General features: G+C 41.3%; 2 protein-coding genes and 1 pseudogene across 4 annotated transcripts in view; 1 reads left to right on the forward strand and 2 right to left on the reverse strand.

The window, feature by feature from the left end:
* Positions 1-248: 248 nt before the first annotated feature.
* SVBP (small vasohibin binding protein) lies at positions 249-6,982 on the reverse strand. 3 transcript variants are annotated; one of them, XM_032877492.1, is made up of 3 exons: positions 6,889-6,982; positions 5,887-6,032; positions 249-684 (listed from the first exon to the last, which is right to left on the reverse strand). In XM_032877492.1, the coding sequence occupies exons 2-3, from the start codon at positions 5,998-6,000 to the stop codon at positions 598-600; spliced, it is 201 nt and encodes a 66-aa protein (XP_032733383.1). In that variant the 5' UTR covers positions 6,001-6,032; positions 6,889-6,982; the 3' UTR covers positions 249-597. The 3 variants fall into 3 exon arrangements, with proteins under 3 accessions (XP_032733383.1, XP_032733385.1, XP_032733384.1); XM_032877494.1 differs by lacking the exon at positions 6,889-6,982 and adding an exon at positions 6,417-6,507 and having other exon boundaries at positions 5,887-6,034; XM_032877493.1 differs by lacking the exon at positions 6,889-6,982 and having other exon boundaries at positions 5,887-6,255.
* Positions 6,983-7,863: 881 nt separating this feature from the next.
* Positions 7,864-26,281, forward strand: part of ERMAP (erythroblast membrane associated protein (Scianna blood group)) — a 29,996-nt gene continuing 11,578 nt past the window's right edge. Inside the window, exons 1-2 of the mRNA XM_032877495.1 lie at positions 7,864-7,892; positions 15,011-15,140. Coding sequence (XP_032733386.1) covers positions 7,878-7,892; positions 15,011-15,140 — 145 coding nt within the window. The 5' untranslated portion in view covers positions 7,864-7,877. The remainder of the gene's footprint in view (positions 7,893-15,010; positions 15,141-26,281) is intronic.
* On the reverse strand, positions 15,513-15,598 carry LOC116879434 (annotated as a pseudogene).

Below are 26,281 nucleotides of genomic sequence, written 5' to 3' on the forward strand. Positions count from 1 at the left end.
GGGGAATCGAGGTTCACATATTTATACCCGTGTGGCTAAAAACTTAGGAGCTGCTGGGTTTGCCGAGCTTTGGTCCCAGCAAGAATGAGCACTAGAAACACTCACATTCTTTCTCTTACCTCCTCCCTTCCATTCCCTCCTGAAGGAGAAAGGGTTCCCTCCGCTCACCTCAACTTGTCTTACCTATTAAATTCTTTCTGGCGCCGCTTTCTGTGGCTAGGCACCCCAAGCTAAAGGAGGAGCAAACAGACATTTTCTTAGTATTTTATTTATATTTTTGGAGAAGATCTACAGTTTCATGAGAAATGCTGATTTTTCTCAAGCAATAGAAAAAAGTTAAAAAAAAAAAAAAAGAATCTGTTGTCATATAAGAACGAAACAAGTCTCTTCAGCAAGCACTGGGCCAATTCAGACTGAAGGAACCAGTGAAGCAGAAGTGACATACGGGAAGTTCAGATTTATCCCAGTTCCGGAATAATGCAAACATCTTCTTGTCTAGTTCTGTAAGGTTCCAAGCGGACCATCTCAGGGAAACAGGAACCACATGGAAAAAGCCAGCCTCGGGGGGGCTTGTCTGGTTCTGTGCGCGGGGACAGCTCACTCTCCAGGAGGCTGCATCTGTTTACAGAACTCATCGAACTGCTGCTGCTCCAGTTCTGTCATGACTCTGTTGAGGGCATAGATCTGAAGCAGAGAAAACGATCTGTTAGTGCGAGCGGCAGCTGTTCCACCTGTCCTCAGACGCCACAGGCTGTGACGTTTGGAAATACCAGTAATGCAGCAGTGACGCAGGCGAGGGAGAAGGGCAGATGCTAATTCCATCCGGAGAATCAGGAGAGATGCGGTGGCTTGATCTGGCTTTTAAAGGGTCAGGAGGATTTGAACAAATAAGAGACTGCAGAAGGGACATGGGAGGTGACAGCCAGGGGGTAGTATGATGAGACAAATGAAATGGAGAAGTACAGGATTAGTTCTGGAAACTTCAGTGATGCCTATATGAAGGATATTAAAGAGTTCGGGGAGCTGGAGACAGTGACAAGTGCGTTAGGAGCCTTAAATGCCATTCCATGACCTCTGGACTTTGGCCAGACTCCGGAGAGCCAGCAAGATTAGTGTGCTAGGGACAACCTGATGGGATCTCTGCTTGGGGAGAGATAACTGGAGACCATGTGAGGGATAAAGGGGAAGAAGAGATGGTAGGCCACCTAGGCATCATTACAACAGTCCAGGGAGGAGGCGGCAAGAATATGACGCAGGGTAGGCAGTGGGGATGGAATGAAAACTGCAAGAGATATTCTCAGGTGAAAGGTAGGGTATCTACCTCATTCCTCACCTTTCTGTATCCTTGTGGTATCAATCTGCCTATTAACGAGCAGAAACATCAGAAAACTTTTCAATTTGTAGAAGGGAAAAATGAAGGAGTGTGTTTCTGTGTAGGTGATATAACTTGATTCGTTTAAGAAAAGACAAGAAAGGGGGAAAAAAGAACCCAAGAAGTGAGACAAATAGAAAACACAAAATAAAGAGCAGAAAAGGCAACTGAATGTGTGAGGATCACCAACCCTGCGAGATGGTTCTTTGAAAATACTAAAAAGAAAATCCTGCAAATCTCTGACATGATTCATCAAGACAAAAAGGTTGACATAAACAAACATTATTATAATACAAAAGGAAGAATAATTACTGATATAATGAGGATTAAATAAAAATATTATGAACTTTGTGTCAATAAGTTTGAAAACCGAAATGAAATGAATTGCTAGAAAGAGTAAAATGATCAAAATTGACTAAATAGAAAGTTTGAAAGATTCTATAATCCGCGCCCCCATTTTTTTTTTCTTACTATGGTAAGATCCTATAATCTTTAAGGAAAAGGTGAATTCCACAGTGATGGAAACAGTTCCAAAAACAACACAAATGATTCTCAAAAAGCTAACACTGATGGTTAAAATGGTTAACTTTTCTGTTATGTACATTTTACCATAATGAAAACACATAAACAAACAGATCTGAATAGTTTAAAAAAAGAAAAGAAGCTGAGTGAAGACAGCCAGTCACAGAATATGGTAACATATATGAAATTCAGAAACATGCCTGACTAGACAGCATACTGTTAGGCTGCAAAATATTACTTGGGGGTACACAGAGAAATACTAAATTAGTGCAGAACAGCAAGGGTATAATCAGCATAAAATCAAGGAACGAGGACACTGCTGGTGGGAAGGGTTGGGGATAGGACCACAGTGGGGCCCAAGGAGCTTCCAAGTTACTGGTCACATTCTATTTCTTTAGTTGGGTGGCACACAGGGTGTTGGTTTTGTTCATCTTCCTTAAGCTTTAAACATCATATATATGTGAATATACTTCTAATATATAAGCATTAGAACCTCTGCGTCTTCCATTCATGCTTTACTGAGCATTTTAATCTGCATGTGACTGAACTGGGGACTGAGAGGGAAACTAAGTAGCTCCTTGGAGACCTCTAGATCCAGAAGGCAGGCTGGTGGAAGGGAAAACAGAATAAGCAGAGAAAAAAGAGACTTAAAATGGGTCAGCAGGTCTGAGCCAAGGAATGAAAGACTTTCAGGAAGGAAAGGGTGTTCAACTGCGTCAAATGCAGGCCACATGCGCCCTCTGTTCCATTTACTCCTCAAGATGCTCCCACTTATCTAACTTTCTGGACTGCGGCATCTATGTAGAACTGAATGCAAACCGTGTGTCTTCCTCCCCACAAGGGTCTTGTCACATTCCTATCTTAGGAGATCACATTCCAGGCAGCACAGATAAAGCCAACGGCAGCAGCCCAAGGTCAGATGTGTTTCGCTCGCAGTCTACCCCTCCATCCCTGAGGGGCTAGGGGTTCTGTGCTTCCAAGTGAGGATAATATCTTCTACGTCACAAAGTCACCTATTTTATATTTATACCTCCCTGCCTTATGCCAGGCACGACTTACAAAGGTCGGGATGGGATTAGCAACAATCAGCTTTGGTGTGAGGACACCTGTGGTCAAGCGCATGCAAGCGGGCCCCGTGCCTGGCAGTATTACATGGCAATATTCCAATATTAGATTCCAGTATTCCATTTTGGCACGTCACCATCAACACAATCAGTCCTTCCACCCAGAGTCTGCCCAATCAAAGCAGGCCAACTGCTGGGAAGCCCATGGTTCCTGCTGAGGACGGCTGCCATTTGCTGAGTGCTTTACACACAGCATCTCTGTTCCTCCTAACAGTCTTTGAGGTAGATATCATCACCCTTGTTTTGCAAGGGGGAACTGAGGCACTGAGGTGCAGAGAGGTGAAGCATCCTGTCCGAGGTCCCATGGGAAGAACTGGGGTTCATGACAAGCTGGAATTTGGAGTCAGACTAAGACATCTAACCTGTGGAACCTCATCAGAAGGATGCCGTAAGGACACGGAGAATGTCCTTCATATTTATCCCTACAGTGTGCGCAAGGGACGGTTTCTTCAGGCTGTTTCTTACAACAACACTCCAACTGCTCCCCAAAGTGCAATGCAGTCCAATTATCGGGGGGCCTGGATCCAGGTGGCGAGGGGAAGGTGAAGGAAAGGGGAGAATGATTTGTTAGGATCCATGTCCACAGTTCTCAGATGGTCTGTCTTAATCCAAAGGTGGATTTCAGTTTATGGATTAACTTTGAACACACTATTCAATTTACTTATTATACTGACTGTCTGCCTTTCGCACTGAATGCAAGCTCCACGAAGGTGGGGATTCTTCTCTGCCTTGTCCACTCGTGTATCTCAGGCTGGGCAACAGTGCCAGGTGCACAGTGGCTCAGTTTTACAGGTGGATCAAATCAACATAAATTTAAAGTTGGCCACTATCAAGATGGAGAAGTAAGGAATGAGAACCCTCTTAGACTGCTGATGGGACCGCACACTTGTACAATCCGTTTGACAGCAATCTGGCAACGTCTAGTAAAACTGAAATACACACGGTAAATCTACTTCTAGTCATGTATGCTCCACAGAAATGATAGCACAGTGCCAAAGGAGACATCTAAGTTTTTCACTACAGCAATGTTTGTAGTAGCGAAAAAACTGTAAATAATTTAAATGTTCATCACTGGAGGAAGGAGAAAATATACTAGATTCGTAAAATGGACGACTGTATCTCTCTCTCTTTACCCCTCTATGTTCATTTGTTTTGTTTCTTTCTTTTTTTTTTTTTAAAGATTTTTTATTTATTTATTTGACAGACAGAGATTACAAGTAGGCAGAGATAGGCAGAGAAAGAGGAGGAAGCAGGCTCCCTGTCGAGCAGAGAGCCTGACGTGGGGCTCGATCCCAGGACCCTGGGACCATGACCCGAGCTGAAGGCAGAGGCTTTAACCCACTGAGCCACCCAGGCGCCCCTCTTTTTTTTTTTTTTTTTCCCTTAAAAATTTTATTTATTTGACAGAGAGACACAGCGAGAGAGGGAACACAAGCAGGGGGAGTGGGAGAGAGAGAAGCAGGCTTCCCACCAACCAGAGAGCCCAATGTGGGGGCTCGATCCCAGAACTCTGGGATCATGACCTGAGCTGAAGGCAGACGCTTACAACCTGAGCCACCCAGGCGCATCTTATTTATTTAGTTTCTTAAATCAAGAAACAGACTCTCGAATACAGAGAACATACTGATGGTTACCAGAAGGTGGGAGGGATGGGTGTGATGGGTGATGAGCACTGGGTGCCATATGGGAAGTTCGGAGTCACTGTCTTGTACACCTGAAACTAATATTACACTGTATGTTAACTAACTGGAATTTAAATGAAAACCTAAACAATAAAAATAAATCTGGGGCACCTGGGAGCTCAGTAAGTTAAATGTCTGACTTCAGCTCGAGTCATGATCTTGGGGTCCTGGGATGGAAGCCTGCGTGGGGCTCCCTGCTCTCTCTCTCAAATAAATAAAATCTTTAAAAATAAATAAAAATAAAACAGACTACTATACGCAGTGATGAGGAATAAACTAGATTATATTAACATGAACAGTTCTAAAAAACCTATGTAAGCAAAATGTAAAATAAAACAGAATTAATGTAAAATTTTAAAACATAAAAAGAATATTATATGTTACTCAAGGATATCTAATAATATATGAGTGTAAAAGCATAAAAAGTTATAGTGGACGTCCACAGAGAGGGAAAAAGGGTATAAGACAGGAAATGGACAAAGAGGACTTTAAATTCATATGTAATTTTTATTTATCTAAAAGGCTCCAGGTGAATAGGACAAAATAGTAACCACTACCAATCTGACATGCTAAGTACCCTGGTGTTTGTTCTAATATTTTGTTTTTCTGTATTTTAAAATTTCTCAAAAGGGAAACAAAATGCCTAGAAAGAGGGAAAAATTTGCAGCAAGCTTTCTTCTGATAATAAATACTAAAATAAAAATACATGTCTGGATGTGGTGCCACACGGGTAGCGTGAGCAGTTTAGCTTTTCATTCTGAAGTTGATCCCAAGTGTTGACTGCACAAAGAAACAGGTTTGGTGGGTGTAGAGCTTGGGCCTCTACTTCTGGTTATAAGCAGCTACTCTCCAGGCCAACACCTGAACATCTGCGCTAGGGGGTGTCCAACACTTGGTTGTCTCACTCTGACCCCTCCCTTCCATGCCCCTTCTCTTTTTCCTTTCTTTCTTCCACAAAAGCTCTGCACCAGAAGTCATCTGGAGACTGTCAGGGTTCTGACACTAACCTGGCATGTGACTCTGGGCTGTCACTTCATCATCCTGAACCTCACTGATCTCCTGGGAGAAGAGCTGTTATACTGGGAGGCAGGTAGCACGCCCCCCACAGCTCTCCCCTCTTCTCATTCTCTATTCCAGCATCATCTCCAGCAGACTACAGGTGTACAGGCCTCCTCCTTAATCTCACCTCTGCTCTTTGTCTTTGCTTCAGCTCCTGCTGGGCTGATTTCTGCTTGGCCTTCTCAACTCTGCTGACAGGTTCTTTAACTTTGGATTTTTCTTTCCGCGTAGGTTGATCCATGACTTAACTTCTGAACACTTGTTAGCTCTGACCTGGATGGTGCAGAAGAGACTGACTGATTAACAAAAGAAAGAAAGAAAGCACAGCAAAGAAAAAGAATTTCCAGTCCCTCCCTTCACTAATCCCAGAGTTCAGCCCCCTCCCTTGACAGATGAGGCAGAGTGGCCCCGTGGAAAGGGCGCTGGATTCGGTGGACTAGGGTTGAACCCACCGCCATGACCTTGCTGGGTGTCCCTGGGCAAATTGTTTTAATACCTATTTTTCTGAAATTTAAAAATTTTTTTTCTGTATTTTTAATTTCTAAGGAAAGAAAAAGAAATGAATAAAACTAATAGACGGGAGGCAGTGCGGCAAACTTTCTCCTGATATTAAATACTAAGATACTTAAATACTAAATTAGAATCCTCTCTCTACTCTGAGCCTTAGTTTCGTGTCTGCAAAATGGGACAACAGCCCATTCGCGTGAGGACCAAGCGACAGGGCCTGGCTCTTCTAACCGTGAGGACACCGCGGCCCCGAGGGGCGAGCCAGTTCCAACCCCGGCGCGGGGCAGCGGGGAGGCTCGGGCCTCGCGCCGTCTCCGGCCTCAGGGCCAGGCCCTCCCACCTCCCCGCGGCCGGACAGTTACCGCCCCGCTCGGCCGCAGGGCCCCCGCCCGCCCCCGCCCGCCCCCGCCCGCCCCCGCCCGGGCCCGCCCTCCGCCACAGCCCGCCCTGGGCCCAAGTCCGGCCCCAGGGGACGTTCCCCCGCCCGCCGCTGCCCTCTCCGGGTGCAAGATGGCGGCGGGCGACGGTCGGGAGTCGGCGCCAGCCCGCCCCGTCTCGGTACTCCGGGATTCCGCCGCGTCGCCGGCAAGACCCCACGTGGGACACCCCGGCTTTCCCCTACCTCCGGGTCTGGAGTCGCTAGCCCACCGCGCCTCGGATTGGGCGGGGCCGGGGCGGTGACCCGGGGGCGGGGCCGGGAGGCGGGGCGGCGGCGGAAAACAGGAGCGCTCTGAGGCCCCGCCCCCTGGGGGCTGCGCGTGCGCAGAAAACACATCTGGGCGTCTCCTGTCTTTCCGGAGCGTGGGCTCTGGGACTGGGGAGGTTTAACAGTGCAGTTCTCGGGAACATTTTGTGGGGCAGCTGCTAGGCTTTGAAGGGTGAGATGGGAAGCCTGGGATGAGAATTGTGACATTCTGGGCCTCAGTTTCTTACTTCGAAAAGCAGGGATGGTGATTTGCGCCTTCTTGATCTACGAGCTTGTTAGGAGCAGCAAGTGAAGTCCTGCCGGCCACGGGACTTTAAAGAAGGATGTCAGGACAAATGTAAATAACCAGTATAAGTATAGAGAAACGTTCAAGCTCACAGATAATACATCATTTTATAGTTACAGTTGTTTTACAATTAGAATTTTACAATTATTTTGTCAAATTAAAATAGTTGGCTATCGTTTTTCATTGATTAGAACAGGATTGAAGAAAATGGTAGGTAAATGCTTTGACAACAGAAATCTTGTTCAGTCTAATAATAATGATATAATAATAATAACAGGGGCCTCTGGGTGGCTCAGGCGGTTAAGCCTCTGCCTTACACTCAGGTCATGATCTCGGGGTCCTGGGATAGAGCCCCCTCCCCCTTTCTCTGCCTCCCTCTCTGCCTGCTTGTGATCTCTGTCTGTCAAATAAATAAATAAAATCTTTAAAAAATAATAACAATAGCTGCCTCTTTTCAGAGCCTATGACATCGCAAGCACAGTTCTTAGAGCTTCACATTTATTAACTCATTTATTCCTTTTGATAAATGTGTCCAGTAATATACATGTGTAATAACATGTTATTATCCCCATCTTACAGATAAGGGAAGAGAGGCACGGAGCAGTTAAATGACTTGTCCATGGTTACACAGCTAGTAAGTATCGGGGCAAGTACTTCTGCTAGGTTTCAGGCTAGGACAATGGCCTATCCAGGAGAGGACATGTCCTCCAGATCCCCTACTTCTGTTCCTCTAAGAATCAGGCAAGAATTGAAACAACTGATGGATGCTAAGCAGGAGGTTGTTCAATGGATATAGAGTTTCTGTTTTGTAAGATGAAAAAGTCCTAAAGATCTTTTGCGCAAGAATATGCATTTATTTAATACCACTGTACTTTACACTTAAATAAGGTGGGAAATTTTATATTACGGGTTCTTTTTAACCACAAAAATTGAAAAAGCGCAACCTTTATTCAGCAATTCCACTTCTAGGTTATCCAAAGTATCAGAGATAGCACTATTCTTTTTTTTTTTTTTTTAAGATTTTATTTATTTATTTGACAGAGAAAGATCACAAGTAGGCAGAGAGAGAGAGTGGAAAGCAGACTTCCTGCGGAGCAGATAGCTGGATGTGGGGCTCCATCCCAGGACCCTGAAACCATGACCTGAGCCGAAGGCAGCGGCTTAACCCACTGAGCTACCCAGGCGCCCCAGAGATAGCACTCTTCTTCAGCGTAAAAAAAACTGCAAACAACCAAAATAATTGTAACAGGAGTTGATTAAATAATCAATAGGATAGCTGACATGGGATTCTATGCAGCCATTAAAATGACATAAAAGAATATTTATTGACATAATAAAACATTTTTATTAAATGAAAAAGTTACAAAGCGGAACATACAACATAATCACAGCATTTGTCTCAAAAAAAGTATTCTATACATACAGGAAAGAGGATGTATGAAAACATAGCAAAACATAAATCCAGATTATTTTGAGAGCAGAGGGTATTTTCTTTTCTTTTCTTTTTTTTTCTTTTTTTTTTTTGAGAGAGAGAGGCAGAGTGAGCAAGCAGGGGCAGGCACAGAGGAAGAGGGAGAGAGAATTTTTTTTTTTTTTTGAGATTTTTTTTATTTATTTGACAGACAGAGATCACAAGGAGGCAGAGAAAGAGGGGAAAGCAGGCTCCTTGCTGAGCAGAGAGCCCGATGCGGGGCTCAATCCCAGGACCCTGAGATCATGGCTTGAGTCAAAGGCAGAAGCTTAATCCACTGAGCCACCCAGGCGCCCTGAGAGACAGAATCTTAAGCAGGCCATACCCAAGGTGGAGCCCAAAGAAGGGCTCCAACTCACAACCCTGAGATCATGACCTGAGCCAAAATTGAGAGTCAAATGCCTTAACTGACTGAGCCATCCAGGCACCCTAAGAGCAGAGGGGATTTTTATCTTCTTTGTGCCTTTCTGTATTTTAAAAAATTTCTACAAAGAATACTTACACTTTAGCAAGATTTATACTTTCTTTTAATTGAGGAATGTTTAACAAATATTATTTTAAGCTTCTATATTAATGTTGATTGGATTATTGTTAATAATAAAAATAGTCAGATTAGATTATACTATATTACGGCTGGAAACAGGGCAGGAACCTTGGAAGGCTTTAGAAAGCCAACTAAAACAGACTGGATATAGGGTATGAAGGAGTGGAAAAGCCAAAGGAGAATATTTGGAAAAATAGTGGAGACAATTTTAGGAATGAAGGTATGCTGTGTTGGCTTGGGAAAGGATTGAGGTAGAGGGTGCGTGTATACCTAAGAGAGAGTTAGTTTACACTTAGAGGTGGCAAGAAGTTGTCTAACTCCAGAAAGGTACAGGTGTGGAGACACTGGTTTGGAATTCTTCATCAGGAAAGTGAGGTTGGATTCTGGAGGGAATGAAAGTCCCCTCCTTGTTCTTCCTCTATGAGTTTATGATATCTATCTATCTATCTATCTATCTATCTATCAACCTCTGTATCTATCTTTCTGTCTTTTTGTGACCACCAACAGACTTGGCCAGTGTGCACAATTCCCTACTTAGCTGAGCCAAAGTTTCCATTAGTATGACTATGGAATATTTTTACACTTAAGCTGTATACCAGACTAAGATTCCTTTCACTTTATTGAACAACTTTTCCCTCCTAGAGTCCAAAATTCCTTTTTTTCCCATTCACTTAATTATGCATCTATTGTTAATTCTTCTGTTAATTCTGCCCCCAAAATTTCCATCTGGACTGTAAAACACCTCTTGATCTGGTCACATGAATCTGGTGATCTTTCAGGGTCTTTTTTTTTTTTCTTGGAGACATCCTTCCTTGGGCCCGTCCTCCTCTCTCCATCCTGGCCTCACTGTCCAACTGTTGTCCTAGGATTTCCCCTAACCACATCCTGGGGATTCCCATCTTACTCCCTGGTGCCAAATCTCCTGATCTTCCATTTGTGATTTATTCTCTCATTTTAGAAGAGCACATTCTCCAGTAACCTCCCCAGAAGGAGTTCATGGGAGGTAAATTTTTGAAACTTTGCTTGTCTAAAAATGGCTTTATTTTACTCTCACACTTGGCAGCTTGACAGGATACAGATTTCTAGATTGGAAATCGTACTCAGAATTTTAAAGGCATTGATCCATTGTTCTTTAGCTTCTCACGTGGCTAGACTCTGAAGAGGTCGATTTAATCTGATTTCCATCACGTCCTCTATAATTTTTGTTTGTGAGTTTGTTTTCTGGAATTTTTTAGGATATATGTTTTTCCTTCATCTTTGGTACTCTGAACCTTCATAATGATATGCCAAGGTAAGTTTTTTGTTCATTGTGCAAGGCACTCAGGAAATGTGTAGGCTTTGGGAAGATGTTCTCTATGATAGATTTCCTTGTTTTAAAAATCTTTTCTTTCTCATTTTCCATCTCTTGGTTTTGCTTATTCTACTTTTTAAGAGATTTTCCTGAACTTTATCCCCTAGCTCTTCTCTTGAATGTTTTAGTTTCTGCTATAAAGTTTTAATTTCCAAGAGTTTTTCCTGGTTCCCTAGCTTTCCTTTAGGTAAACCTCTTGCTCTGTGTTGTGGATTCAGGATCTTCTCTTATTTCATATTTCTGAGGACATCAATTGTAATTTTCTGCTATTTTCTTTTACTTCCTAGATTGTCTTTGTTGTTTATTTTGGTCTCTGGCTTTGGCTTTGAAGTTGGAGGCTTTCCTCAAGTAATGATAATAACTACCATATATTGGGTGTCAAGCACTGTTCTGAACATTTTACATGTTTTAACTAATTTAATCCTTACTCCATCCCAATGAGGTAGTTAACCATTCTTACTGGTAAGGAAACTGAGACACAGGAAGTTAGACTCTCACCCAGGTCACAGAGCTTAGAAATGAATCTGAATCTAATCAAACCTCTAGGTTTCCAATTCACAGGAAATATCATGGTTAGAGAAATAAATTAAATAATACCACTTGAAAGCAATCAGCCAAATCCAGAATATAGGACATAGTACAAGGCAAATTTCTAAGTTTTTTTTTTAATTTTTTAAAGAATTTTATTCATTTATTTGACACAGAGAGAGACAACAAGGAGGCAGAGAGGCAGGCAGAGAGAAAGGGAGAAGCAGGCTCCCTGCCGAGCAGAGAGCCTGATGCGGGGCTCGATCCCAGGACCCTGAGACCATGACCTGAGCCGAAGGCAGAGACTTAACCCACTGAGCCACCCAGGCACCCCAGCAAATTTCTAAGTTTTACCAACAATCAAGAGTATAAAGAAAAATTTTAAAAGAAGAGCAAAGGGGGGCACCTGGGTGGCTTAATCGGTTAAGCCACTGCCTTCAGGTCAGGTCATGATCTCAGAGGCCTGGGATTGAGTCCCGCATCAGGCTCCCTGCTTAGTGGCCAACCTACTTCTCCCTCTCCCTTTTTGATGCACTCTCTCTCTCTCTCTCAAATAAATAAATAAAATCTTAAAATTAAAAGAAGACAGAGGGATCATTATAGAATAAAGACCCTTTAGGAACTTAACCAGAAAACGTAATATGTGTATCTTGCTTAGATCCAGATTTTAACAGACCACGTGTAAAAAGACATGTTTGACATCATTGAAAATGTGCGAACGTAGACTGCATATCAAATAATATCAAGGGATTATTGCCAATTTTGGTAGGTGTAGTGATAGCATGATGTATGTAGTTGTGTGTGTATTTGTGTGTACCTTAAAAATTATTGAGGACCTTAAAGAGCTTCAGCTTATATGGGTTATATTTTTTGCAATTTTCCGTAGTAGAAATTGAAGTAAGAAGTTTTCAATATAATTATTACTTCACTTAAAGACAATAATAGGGAGGTGGGGTTGGGGTAACTGGGTAATGGGCATTAAGGAGGCACGTGATGTAATGAGCACTGGGTGTTACATAAAACTGGTGAGTCACTTGACCTCTACCTCTGAAACTAATAATATATTCTATGTTAATTAATTGAATTTAAATTAAAAAATTTTAAGAAGACAATACACATGTTAACATAAACACTTCTGTTAACATAGACATGTTAACATAAACATGACATAAACATAACATATACACATGTTAACATAAACAACATGTTATATGAGAAACAGCTATGTTCTGAAACAAAACAATTAGTGAGAGGAGTGGCAATGTTTTACATATCTCTACATCTCTTAAGCATCTGGCTGGTTAGAAGTCCGCTGGATTCTCATATGGGCTCTTGCATTTGGTCTGTGGCAGTAGGCTGTGTGGTTGAAGTGGATGTAACTGGAAAAGAGGCATTTCAATCACCTCCTCAGATAATTGTGGATATTCTTTGATAATATAGCCAAACTTGGCAAGTGGTAGTCTCTGAAAGGTTACTGCAGCATAGGATCTAAAATCATACCAGTAAACTTTTCTTGTCTTTTTCCCCTTTAGGCTTGATTGAGATATAATTGACAGGTAGGTATACAACTTGTAAACTTGATACGCTTACACTGGGAAATGATTACCACCATAAAATTAGCTGATACTTCTCCATCCTGTCACAAAATTACCTTTGTTGTGGTGGGAACATTTAAGATGTACTTTCTTAGCAACTTTCAAATGTATAATACACCAGCGAACTTCTCATACTCTGCCACAGTTAAACCCACTCACTGGTGTATCTTGCATATTGAATAGATCTTTTATCTTTGCCTGATTTTGTCAAGATATGCATTAACCATTTGGAAGTTACTGGTTCACGGACTTAGGCAGATGTTTCAAATGTTGACACATTTCATTACACAACATCAAAAAAATCACTAATCCTTAATGTCACTACCAAGCTCATGAGAACTATCTGTTTTTATTGGGATCTCTCGAGCCCACAGGAGCAGATGAAATGTCAACACAACGAAAAAATAAATAACAGCTTAGTATTATTGTGAACATAAGAATACCAGGGGACCTCATGAAAGGGTCTCAGGAGCTCCTGGAGTTCATGGACCCCACAGACCCCACACATGGCTGTCTTAAAGAAACTCTTGCACATGTGAACCAGGAAAGAATGTTCCTAGCAAAAAATGAAACAAGACCGGATCGGGAGGGAGACAAACCATCGGAGACTCTTAAGCTCACGAAACAAACTAAGGGTTGCTGGGGGGTGGGTGGGGAGGGATGGGGTGGCTGGGTGGTGGACATTAGGGAGGGTATGTGCTATGGTGAGTGCTGTGAAGTGTGTAAGCCTGATGATTCACAGACCTGTACCCCTGGGGCAAATAATACATTATATGTTAATTAAAAAAAAAAAATGTTCCTAGCCTCTGTTTGTAGAAGCCAAAGCCCAGACACAAACCACATTTTTATCAATGAGGAAATGGACGAAATGTTGGCATATTCCTACAGTGTCTACCACACAGTGGGGAATGAATGTACCAGAGCTCTGTGAATCCATCTGGATGAATTTTGGTATCTTAATCTGTACCCCACCAAAAAGGAGAGTATGAATTGAGTCCTTCTGTGCAAGAGTTTACTTAGGAGGTGATCCCAGGAATCAGGGTGTGCCTGGGTGGCTCAGTCGTTAAGTGACCCAGGTCATGATCCCAGAGTCCTGGGATTGAGCCCTGCATTGGGCTCCCTGTTCAGCGGGGAGCCTGCTTCTCCCTCTCCCACTCCCCCTGCTTGTGTTCCCTCTCTTGCTGTCTCTCTCTGTGTTGAATAAATAAATCTTAAAAAAAATAATAATAATAAAGGAGGTGATCCCAGGAATCAGAAATGGTAAGTGAGAAGAAAAGGAAGAAAAAGTGCTAAAATTGCATTATTGAACTACTGATGTCTGTGGGTTACTGAGCTCATTCCCTCTGGGAACTCTCTGAGGTGTCGTGTAGAATACAGCTCAGAACTGTCCCTCCGGAGGTGTGAGGCTAGAGCATTTTCTGCTGATGCCTGTCACTGCCCAGTTTATCCCCTGGGGTATTAAGGTTCCTGAACTCCTGGGCTGCATACAGGTTGAACAGCCTTCCCAGCCTTTGTAGAGGCCAGATTCAGATAAGCAAAGAGACACTGTGGCCTTTGAGGTGGCTTGCTGGCAGCTCGCCTACAAGTTTCAGCTACTTCCTCCTGCCACAATGGGGCAAGGGTGGGGGGCGGGGCTGAGGGCCTATAGTGTGGGCCAGCACAGGTGTCTGCTAGACTCAGAAACTAAGGTTGAGTGAAAAAAGGAAAATCACAGGGAATTAAGTACAATGTGCTCCATCTGTATAAAGGTCAAAAATACATAATGCATTGTTAAGGATACAATTATGGATGTTATGAATGTAGAGGTATGGATATTATGAAAGCAAGCCAGGCAGGAAAGGGTTTATCACATGTTGGGAGACAGTAAGCAAGTCTGTTTGTCAGAAAACACACGTCGGGGTGCAGCTGGAGATAAAGGTAGTGGGTTAAAGAAGGCAGCTAATTGGTGGGTGTCTTTGAAACCAATCTTCAATTTTACTCTAATATGGGAAGTAAAGGGGAGCAAGCTTGTCCGAAAGAGTATGATAGGATCAAAACATATTGCAGGGAATCATTACGCAGTTAGCTTGGGAGGGAAAGGGGGCTGAGGGGCAAAGTTCCCTTACACTGGGTGGCACTGGGAATGTTCCCTCGCTTTTAGCCTCCTCTTTGCTCTGTTCCTTTATCAGGAGCAGACAGGCAGGGTGTGGCTTGTTGGTGTATAGGAGACATCTAGGGGAGCCCCTGGCTTTGGGCTTCGAATAAAAAGGTGAAATCTTCCCAGGCTCACCTCCATGGCCTTCCTGATGTCCCTGTCCGGTGCCTCATCTTCCTGAATGGCCGGAGGGAGCATTCCCAGCTTGGAGACTCCAGCTCTGCTGGTGAGGGACAGAGGGCCCTCGATTCCAAAGGTGGTGAGTCCTTCTCCCTCTCTCTTCTCTTCATTCTTTTGTCTTTGGCTGTCTGAGGATCCTCCAGTCCGTTGGAGAAACTATCCGCCTTGTCGTCACTCACATTTTAAAGGATGAAATGGGGGAAGGGGAAACGGGCACAAAAGGATGAGTGACCAAGGGGGCTGGACAAGAGGGTCTTGACGAAAGACTCTCATTGAAGTAGTATTGTTATCAATCTTAATTATGAAAGCTATCATTTATTTAACCCTTATTATTAGCTGGGTCCTGTACTGTGTGCATTTACACTGATCATCTGCAGATTTTCAGCGTCTAGTCTTAGTCTGCTTGAAGCTGTCAAGGGAACTTCCATTGTGTGTTTTTTTCCTGACTTAAAAGTTTTGAAATTAAACTTTTTCAATTAGCAATAATCGCACCTCGGATAAACCTCATTGGCTACGATACTGCCACTGCGCAAAGCTTGAAATTAAACTTTTAAAAACCCAAATGTAAATGAGTGCCTGGGGACAAAATGTTTCCAACATGTGTAGCAGAAAAAAATTGTTACCATATGAAGAATTTTGCAAGCCATTAAAGAGGCAAATGCCCACATTAAAAAATGGACAAAGTGTTTAGACAGGTAATTGACAAAGTCCAAATAACAATTAAGTAATCAAGAAATATAAATCAAAATAAAACACCATTAATTATTTTAAAAGAGATACATTTTGCTACTCATTAAAATGACAATGATTTTTTTTTTTAAACATAAAACCCTGTGATGGCAAGATTGTGGGAAACAAGCAATTTCCTAACTTTGATCTGACAATTTGAAATTTGACAATTCTTAGAAGGCAATTTGGTAGTGCACATTAAGAGTCTGTTTTGAAGATGGGAAACTCAAAGCCCAAGAGTTTAAGTGACTTGCTTAAAGTTACAGAGTCAACAGTTAGGAACTAAACCAAGATTAGGGCTAAGACTTCTAACTCTAGTCCTCAATGCATTATCAATTGTAGCAATGCTTATAATAACAACGTGTTGAAAACATAAATATTCTACAAATGTAGAATCATTTTAAAAATTCTCTGATATCCATGATGGAATACTTAAATCATTAAAAGAATATTTGATGGTATGGGAAAATGTACATAATGTAGTACTTGGGAAAACTGGCAAATATCAACAGTGTGGTCCAATTTAAAAAAATAATAATACACAGGCATGGACAAAATATTTGAAGAAACATCTCTGAGTGGAGGGATTACAAATGATTTTTAAAATTTTAACCATTTTGGGGGGTAATTTCCAGATTTTCTACAATAAGGATAGAAAGCAATACATTTTATTTAATAAAAACCTCTTTAAAAAAGATTTATTTATTTATTTGAGTGAGAGAGAGGGAGGGAGAGTGGGAGAGCACAAGCAGGAGGAGTGGCAGAGGGAGAGAGAGAGAGAGGCACACTCCCCGCTGAGCAGGGATCCTCCCTGTGTGGGGCTCGATCCCAGTACCCTGGGATCATGACCTGAGCGGAAGCCAGACACCTAACAGCCTGAGCCACCCAGCTGCCCCTAAAAACTTTTTTTAAATGGCTGAAATACTATGGGGCTATCCAGGAGGTGAATTGGAGCTGACTGACTGGTGGGTGCCTGTCAGGGCAGGAAAATCCTATCTCAGAGGGCATGTGAGAGGCTCACAAAGTCTGAGGGAATTTGAGGCCATGACTGGGGACATAGTGAGAAAAGAGAGATTTTAGTTCCTTGAAGTTGGATGAGTACAAAGAAAAAAAAAATTAGAATTCTGATACAGCAATGAAAAAATACATATTTACATATAGCAGTGTACTTGGGGGACATGCTGTACTATGGGGGTCTTATACGAGAGGTGGCATCTTGACAGCCAATGATGAAGACTCCCACCCACTATCTGTTCACCCTTTTCTATTTCCAATCATTTTCTTCTATCCTGTCTCCCCACTACCATCTTTAATTTCCTCCCCTGTTCTTAGGTTTCTTCTCCCCATCAGACTTGGAAATGTGCACTGAATACCATGGTTCTCCTTCACCACTACTCTGCCCTCTGAAGGTTCTCAACATTAGACACTGGCTAATCCTCCTCTAACTCAATAATTTTGTAAACTTGAGCATCACGTTTCCTAATTAAGTTATTTCTAGCAAAGAACTGAAAATTTTTCCTTTTCATGAAGCAGAATTATAGTATATTAGAACTGGAAAAGAATTTAGTGCTCCATCTAATCAAAACTCCTTAATTACACAAATTTACTTTTTGCTGAATTTAGTTTTGTGATACATATTTTTATTGTTATAGTGTGCTTTATTAATAAGTTAGGAAATAGAGATGAGAAAAAATTGTCTGTATTTCCAACGTCTTAATTATTAACCATCCCTATTTTATGGGACTTACTCTCAACTCCTTTCTTAAACTCTCTTTAGTCTAGTTATAATCATTGTAAACATGTTATTTCATATTTTGATTTTAATACATTATTATTAGTTTTCACTTGAAACATAGGCTTGATGAACCATAATTTATTTAGTCATCTTCCTTATTGATGTGTTTGTAGATAGTCCAGTTTTTCACTATTATAATAATACTGCTGAGGTCATGTAACATTTTTTCTTTTAGATTCTTTTTTTAGAGTAGAGTTCCAGAATATTTCCTACTGGATTGAAGGGCAAATACATTTGTTTACCTCTTGGTACTTTCCAATTTACACTGAACTCAACAAATGTAAGTGAATCTCCCATTTTAAAAATGGGAAACCTAAGGCCTAAGACACAGTGATTTGCTCAAAGTTACAAAGTCACATAGTAAGTTAGGGACTAAGACAGGACTAAAACCAAGCCATCTGACTCTAGCCTTCCATTCACCAAGGATACTAGCTTTTCCTTTACCATTTGGTTTTATTTAGCATTGGATTCTTTGAAATTTTCTCACTGACTTACTCTTTGCTTTTTTCAGATGATATTATGAGTGAAATTCACATCTTTTTTTTTTAAAGATTTTATTTATTTATTTGACAGACAGATCACAAGTAGGCAGAGAGGCAGGCGGGGGGGGGGGGCGGGCAAAGCAGGCTCCCTGCTGAGCAGAGAGCCCGATGCGGGGCTTGATCCCAGGACCCTGAGATCATGACCGGAGCTGAAGGCAGAGGCTTTATTAACACACTGAGCCACCCAGGCACCCCATGAAATTCATGTCTTTAATTAAAAAGCTAAGCTCTGGGGCCTGGGTGGTTCAGTTGGTTAAGCAACTGCCTTCAGCTCAGGTCATGGTTCCAGAGTCCTGGGATCAAGTCCCGCATTGGGCTCCCAACTCCATGGGGAGTCTGCTTCTCCTTCTGACCTTCTCTGCTCTCATGCTCACTCCCTCTCTCTCAAATAAATAAAATCTAAAAAAATTAAAAAATAAAAAAGCTAAGATCTAACATCACACTACTCACACTCTACCCAACAACAGAATACACCTTAAGAAACACACACACATGAAACATTTACCAAAATAGACCATATGCTAGCACATGAAACAAGTCAGTAAGTTTAAAAGGATTCAAATCATACAGTATATGTTTTTTGCCTACAATGGAATTAAATTAGAAATTAATAAACAGAGGGGTACCTGGGTGGCTCAGTTGGCTTAGCACCCAACTCTTGGTATCGACTCAGGTCATGATCTCATGGGTTTTGGGATCGAGTCCCAGGTCCGGCTTGATCAAGTGGGGAGTCTGCTTGAAGATTCTTTCTCTCTGTCCCTCCCTACCCCCATGCTTGTGCACATGCTCTCTCTCTCTAAAATAAATAATCCTTAAGAAAATGAAATTAATAACAGAAAGGCATCTTGAAATTTCCCAAATATTTAGAAACTAGATAACACACTTCTGAATAACCCACAGGTCAAAGAAGAAATCAAAAGGGAAATTAGAAAATATTTTGAACATAATGAAAATAAAACCACCACATATTAAAATTCGTAGGATGTCACTAAAGCAATAGCTATGGAGAAATTTATAGTACTACATGAATATATTAGAAAAGATCTTAAATCAATGACCTAAACAACAACAAAAAAGACAAACCCAAAGGAAGCAGAAGAAAGGAAGTAATAACAATCCAAGCAGAAACTGATATAGTAGAAACCAGAAAAACATTAGAGAAAAGCAATGAAACCAAGAGCTGGTGATTCTTTGAGAAGATCAATAAAAATGATAAAGCTCTAGCCAGACTGATCAAGAAAAAAGAGACACAAATTACCAATGTCAGAAATGAGAGAGGTGACATTACTACATTAATTATTTAATGAAGCAAATTCTTGAAAGACCCGAACTACCAAACTCACTCAAGAAGAAGTGGATAATCTGAATGAGCCTATGTTTATTAAAGAAATTGAATGTGTAGTTACAAACCTTCTCATAAAGAAAACTCTAGGCCCAGATGGCTTCACTGGTGATTTCCGTCAAACATTTGAGGAAGACATACTATCAGTGCTGCATAAACTCTTTTAGAAAATCGAAGAGGAGAGAATACTTCTCATCTCATTCTGTGTCAACAGCATTACTCTCAATTACCAAAATCAGAAAAAGATAGTATAAGAGAAATACTGACCCTATCTTTCATGGACATAGAGGCAAAAATTCTTAGCATTTTAAAAAATTTTATCCAACGATATAGAAAAAAGGCTACTACTTCATGATTGACTGAGGTTTATCCCCAGAAGGCAGGGTTGGTTAATATTTTAAAAATCAACCAATGTAATTTACTATATTAACAAACTAAAAATTAAAAATTATCTGATCATCTCAATAGATACAAAAATATAATTTGAAAAAACTTAACATCCATTCCTGATAAAAACTCTCAGTAAACTAGGAATAGAAAGGAATTTGCTTGACTTGATAAATGACATCCATGAAAAGCTTATATTACACTCAATGGTGAGGAAGGAATGTTTTCTGCTAGGATCAGGAACAAGGCAAGGAACCAATGCAATAAGGCAAGATAAGGAAATAAAAGACCTCCAGATTACAGAGGAAGAAGTAAGACTTTCTTTATTCACAGCTGATGTGATCACCTATGTAGAAAATCCTGTGGAAGCTACAGAAAAACTCCTAGAACTAACAAGTGAATCTAGCAAGATCATGGATATAAGACCAACGTACAAAAATCAACTGTGTTTTTATATGCTAGTAATGAAAAATCAGAAATTAAAATTAATAACAATACCATCAAATATTAAATACTTGGGAATGAAGCTGACAAAACATAGGTAAGATTCATACACTGAGAACCATAAAATTCTCAGTGAGAACTTTCACTGAGAGAAATGAAAGAAGATGTGAATAAGTGGGGAGATAAACCGTATTCATTGGCCAAAACACTTGATGTGGTTAAGGTGTGAATGGTCCTTGAATTGTGTATGCATATTGAACTTTAGAAGGTGAAATCATAATTTATATTTATTAGGGGGACTTTCTTCATAAAGGACTTCCATGATGATCACTCAGAAAAGTGAGGAAGTCATTTTGTATCTCATGCTACAGGTGTATGCCTTCCTTCATTCTTTCATCTATTTATCCCTGTTTGACATTCTACTGCTAGTTTGCTTGCATAATACCCTGGTGTGTGCATGATTGCCTTTCCTATTCCAAGTGTAAAATGAGGAATATAATACCCACTTCTCAGGGTTATTATCAATACCAAAGACAACATATGCAGAATACCTATAGGTATAGTAAATGGGAGCTACTGTTAATAGAGAACAATATTAGCAATCCAAAAATATATTTAGAATTTTGGGTTAATTCAATCCTACATTAATAGAATGTCGATTATTATAATATTGGTATATGTTAACTGAGAACATGATGGAAGGAGGGGCCATCCTGGCCAACCAGATCAGAAGGATAGATCCTGGAGATCAGTATGGTGACCTGATGGTTATTACATCGATGTAAGAATATATGAAATAAAAGACCTAGCAGCCCTTGTTAATTTTCCATTCCAAGCTCTGAGAAGAGGGCCCGCTGAGCAGCTATGGCTGCAGCTTCAGGCTGTGGACCCTGACCCGGGGGTGGGGGGTTGGGGGTTAGTGGTGGGAGGGGGGCCACTGCCAGCTGTGATTCTTTGCCTCCTGCACTGTGTGTGCCTTTGCTCAAAATTTACTCCGTTTCTCCTCCTTCTCCTTCCTTCCTCATGATCTTCCTCCTCCTTCTTTTAATATTCACTGTATTTGTTTTCTGATCATCAAAGTTATATGTATTCAAGGTAGAAAATTGGGAAAATACAGAGGAATATAAGGTCACCTAATCCTCACTGCTACACCCAGACGTAGTCTTTTTTTTTTTTTTTTTTTTAGTATCTACGTTCTTGCCTTTTTTCCTGAGCACCTTCTCCCTAAATGGTATCATACTATGCATTTTTGTACTTAAAGTTATTGGTTTGGATTATAGTAAAAATTTCCCAGTGCTATTAAAGATTGTTCTTTGACATGATTATGAAATGCTGCATAGTATTTCATTCCAAGAGTGTATCATACATAGTTCACTATCTTCATTTTAATGGACTTTTGGGTCTCTTTCCTTTTTTCCTTTTGAAAAATAACTTTGTGGGATGCCTGGGTGGCTCAGTCATTAGGCGTCTGCCTTCAGCTCAGGTCATGATCTCAGGGTCCTTGGATCAAGCTCTGCATAGGGCTCCTTGCTCAGCAGGAAGCCTGTTTCTCCCTCTCCCACTCCCCCTGCTTGTGTTCCCTCTCTCGCTGTGTCTCTCTCTGTCAAATAAATAAATAAAATCTTTAATAAAAAATTACTTTGTGGGGCGCCTGGGTGGCTCAGTGGGTTAAAGCCTCTGCTTTCGGCTCAGGTCATGATCCCAGGGTCCTGGGATTGAGTCCCACATCGGGCTCTCTGCTTAGCGGGGAGCCTGCTTCCCTCCCTCTCTCTCTGCCTGCCTCTGTGCCTACTTGTGATCTCTGTCTGTCAAATAAATAAATAAAATATTTTTTTAAAAAATTACTTTGTGATGAGCATCCTGACCAGCAAATCCTTATACACATCCTTACTGATTCCTATAAGATTCTTTTCTGGAAGTGGAATTCCTGGGTTAAAACTTTTGCATATTTACAAATCATTTGACTAACTTATACTTGTGACAGTTGTTTTGCAATGAACAAGAGAGTTGGTTTGCCCACATGTGTGATAATTCTGTTTTGTTTTTTTTTAATATTAGATAATTTGAAAGGAGGACAAAACATATCTAACCATGGCCTTAATTTGCATTTCTCTTTTTGACTAGAGAGTGAATATCCTACTTCTGATGTCATCCTCCCCGGGGTTAGTCTGCTCCCACAGCCACTTTCTGTTCATTGGTAACTTGGTAATATGCTTCAGGGAGACTCCCCTCCTCAGGCCACCTCAGCTGCCCTCTTACAGAGTGACAGCATGATGGAAGGACTTCATTTGCTTTTTTATTTTTAGAATCTGGTGCAAATGATTTCACATGTATTTTCTGGGAATCCTTACTATAACCCTAGCTATGAGATAGGTACTATTATTAGCTTCATTTCATGTGTGAATTAAGAGGAGACTTGGAGAAACCAAACAACTATATTACTAACTAACTAACTAACTAACCTGTCTAAGGTCACACAACCAGGTAATGGCAGAGCCAGAGCTGGAACCCAAGCTGACTCTAGAGCCCATCCTCTTAATCACTTAATAATCTATCTGAATCTCAGAAGATGGGACTGTGGGGTTCTCCTCTTCCTTGACTACAAGCAGCCCCAGTTCAGCATGGAGCTCTGTGTCACTCTGGGCACGTCTACCCAAGGGATGTTACAAAAGCACCTTCTAGTTGAGGGTTTTGGGGATTAGGGTAACTGCCGGGGATCTCAGGCCCTGCCTACTTCCACCGTGGACTATAATTTTTTTAAGACTTTATTTATTTGACAGACAGAGATCACAAGTAGGCAGAGAGGCAGGCAGAGAGAGAGGAGGAAGCAGGCTCTCCGCAGGACGATAATTTTTTTTTAAAGATTTCATTTATTTATTTGAGAGAGAGATAGAGATAGCAGCAGAGAGCACAAGTAGGGGAGGAGAGAGAGAAGCAGGCTCCCCACTGAGCAGAGAGCCCAATGTGGGACTCGATCCCAGGACCCTGAGATCATGACCTGAGCCGAAGGCTGATGGCTTAACCGACTGAGCCACCCAGATGCTCCACCTTGGATGATAACTGATAAGGCAGAGAGCCTTTCTCCTTTACCTAACTTCTCTTGTTCAATTTCTGAGTAGCTGGTAACCTGTGGGAAAAATGGGTGGGATAGAGGGTGGGGGGGAAGTCTTGACTGTAACACAGTCCTAACCACACTGTGTCCTGCTGCTGTGTTGCCAATTGTAACCCTAGGGGATTAGAGATGGATGTTACGTGCATCATGATTGAAAAACAAAAACAAAACAAAAACAACCCTAAAGCAGTGTGCTGTTTGCCATGAGAGAAACAATTGGAAATTTGTTCAAAGCTTAAGTCCATCTTCAGTTTCCCAAACTCCCTTTGACAGTCCCACCTCCTCTAAGTCCTGTTTTGCCCAATTCCAAAACCTTCAGGGGCCTAGCCTGATGACTTCTACAAAAACCCTCCTCTTTGAAGAGGATTTGAAATATTGGGGAGAATTCAAGAGACAATAAGTCTGCTGGGGTTTTTTATTTGTTTTTTAGACAGAGAGAGAGAGCTTGACTGGGGCTGGGGAGACAGACAGAGGGAGAGGAAGAATCTCCCAAGCAGGCTCCAGGCCCAGCATGGGGCTCAGTGAGGGGTTCGACTTCATAACCCTGAGATCATGACCTGAGCTGAAACCAAGAGTCTGGTTGATGCTTAACTGATTGAGCCACCCAGTTGCCCCACTTCTCCAGAGTTTTTAGAATTAAACTTCACCCCCAGTTGTGGCATGAAAGATTTGTTTCCTACGAGAGGAACTTCTGGCAGTAGCAAGTACTTTTTTTTTAAATTTCTTTTTAAAAAATTAACATATAATGTATTATTTGCCCCAGGGGTACAGGTCTATGAGCCATCAGGCTTACACACTTCACAGCACTCACCATAGCACATAACTTCCCCAATGTCCATAATCCAACCACCCTCTCCCAACCCCCCTACCCCCCAGCAACCCTCAGTTTGTTTCCTGAGATTAAGAGTCTCTTATGGTTTGTCTCCCTCCCAATTCCATCTTGTTTCATTTTTTTCCTTCCCTACCCCCAACACCTCCCTGCCCTGCCTCTCAAATTCCTCATATCAGAGAGATCATATGATAATTATCTTTCTCTGATTGACTTATTTCGCTCAGCATAATACCCTCTAGTTCCATCCACGTCGTCGCAAATGGCAAGATTTCATTTCTTTTGATGGCTGCATAGTATTCCATTGTATATATACACCACATCTTCTTTATCCATTATCCTTTGATGGACATCTAGGTTCTTTCCATAGTTTGGCTATTGTGGACATTGCTGCTATAAACATTCGGGCACACGTGCCCCTTCAGATCACTACGTTTGTATCTTTTTTTTTTTTTTTTAAGATTTTATTTATTTATTTATTTATTTGACAGACAGAGATCACAATTAGGCAGAGAGGCAGGCAGAGGGTGGGAGAGTATCTTTAGGGTAAATACCCAGTAGTGTGATTGCTGGGTCGTAGGGTAGCTGTATTTTCAACTTTTTGAGGAACCTCCATGCTGTTTTCCAGAGTGGCTGCTCCAGCTTGCATTCCCACCAACAGTGTAGGAGGGTTCCCCTTTCTCCGCATCCTCGCCAGCATCTGTCATTTCCTGACTTGTTAATTTAGCCATTCTGACTGGTGTGAGGTGGTATCTCATTATGGTTTTGATTTGTATTTCCCTGATGCCAAGTGATGTGGAGCACTTTTTCATGTGTCTGTTGGCCATCTGGATGTCTTCTTTGCAGAAATGTCTGTTCATTCTGCCCATTTCTTGATTTAATTATTTGTTCTTTGGGTGCTGAGTTTGGTAAGTTCTTTATAGATTTTGGATACTAGCCCTTTATCTGATATGTCGTTTGCAAATATCTTCTCCCATTCTGTCAGTTGTCTTTTGGTTTTGTTGACTGTTTCCTTTGCTATGCAAAAGCTTTTGATCTTAATGAAGTCCCAAGAGTTCATTTTTGCCCAAGCTTGCTTCCCTTGCCTTTGGCGATGTTCCTAGGAAGACGTTGCTGCGGCTGAGGTTGAAGAGGTTGCTAATTGTGTTCTCCTCAAGGATTTTGATGGATTCCTTTCTCACATTGAGGTCTTTCATCCATTTTGAGTCTATTTTTGTGTGTGGTGTAAGGAAATGGTCCAGTTTCATTCTTCTGCCTGTGGCTGTCCAATTTTCCCAACACCATTTGTTGAAGAGATTGTCTTTTTTCCATTGGACATTCTTTCCTGCTTTGTCAAAGATTAGTTGGCCATAGAGTTGAGGGTCCATTTCTGGGCTCTCTATTCTGTTCCATTGATCTATGTGTCTGTTTTTGTGCCAGTACCATACTGTCTTGATGATGACAGCTTTGTAATAGAGCTTCAAGTCTGGAATTGTGATACCACCAACTTTGGCTTTCTTTTTCAACATTCCTCTGGCTATTCGAGGTCTTTTCTGGTTCCATACAAATTTTAGGATTATTTGTTCCATTTCTTTGAAAAAAATTGATGGTATTTTCATAGGGATTGCATTAAATGTGTAAATTGCTTTAGGTAGCATAGATATTTTCACAATATTTGTTCTTCCAATCCAGGAACATGGAACAATTTTCCATTTCTTTGTGTCTTCCTCAATTTCTTTCATGAGCACTTTATAGTTTTCCGAGTACAGATTTTTTGCCTCTTTGGTTAGGTTTATTCCTAGGTATCTCATGGTTTTGGGTGCAATTGTAAATGGGACAGACTCCTTAATTTCTCTTTCTTCAGTCTTCTTGTTGGTGTATAGACATGCAACTGATTTCTGTGCATTGATTTTATATCCTGATACTTTACTGAATACCTGTATGAGTTCTAGTAGTTTTGGAGTGGAGTCTTTTGGGTTTTCCACATAAAGTGTCATTTCATCTGCAAAGAGTGAGAGTTTGACTTGGAAGAGAGTTTTCAAGTAGGGAATCCTCTGGGGT

This window comes from Lontra canadensis, unplaced genomic scaffold, assembly GCF_010015895.1.
Source record: "Lontra canadensis isolate GAN:19392208 unplaced genomic scaffold, GSC_riverotter_1.0 scaffold60, whole genome shotgun sequence".
NCBI classification, from domain to species: domain Eukaryota; kingdom Metazoa; phylum Chordata; class Mammalia; order Carnivora; family Mustelidae; genus Lontra; species Lontra canadensis.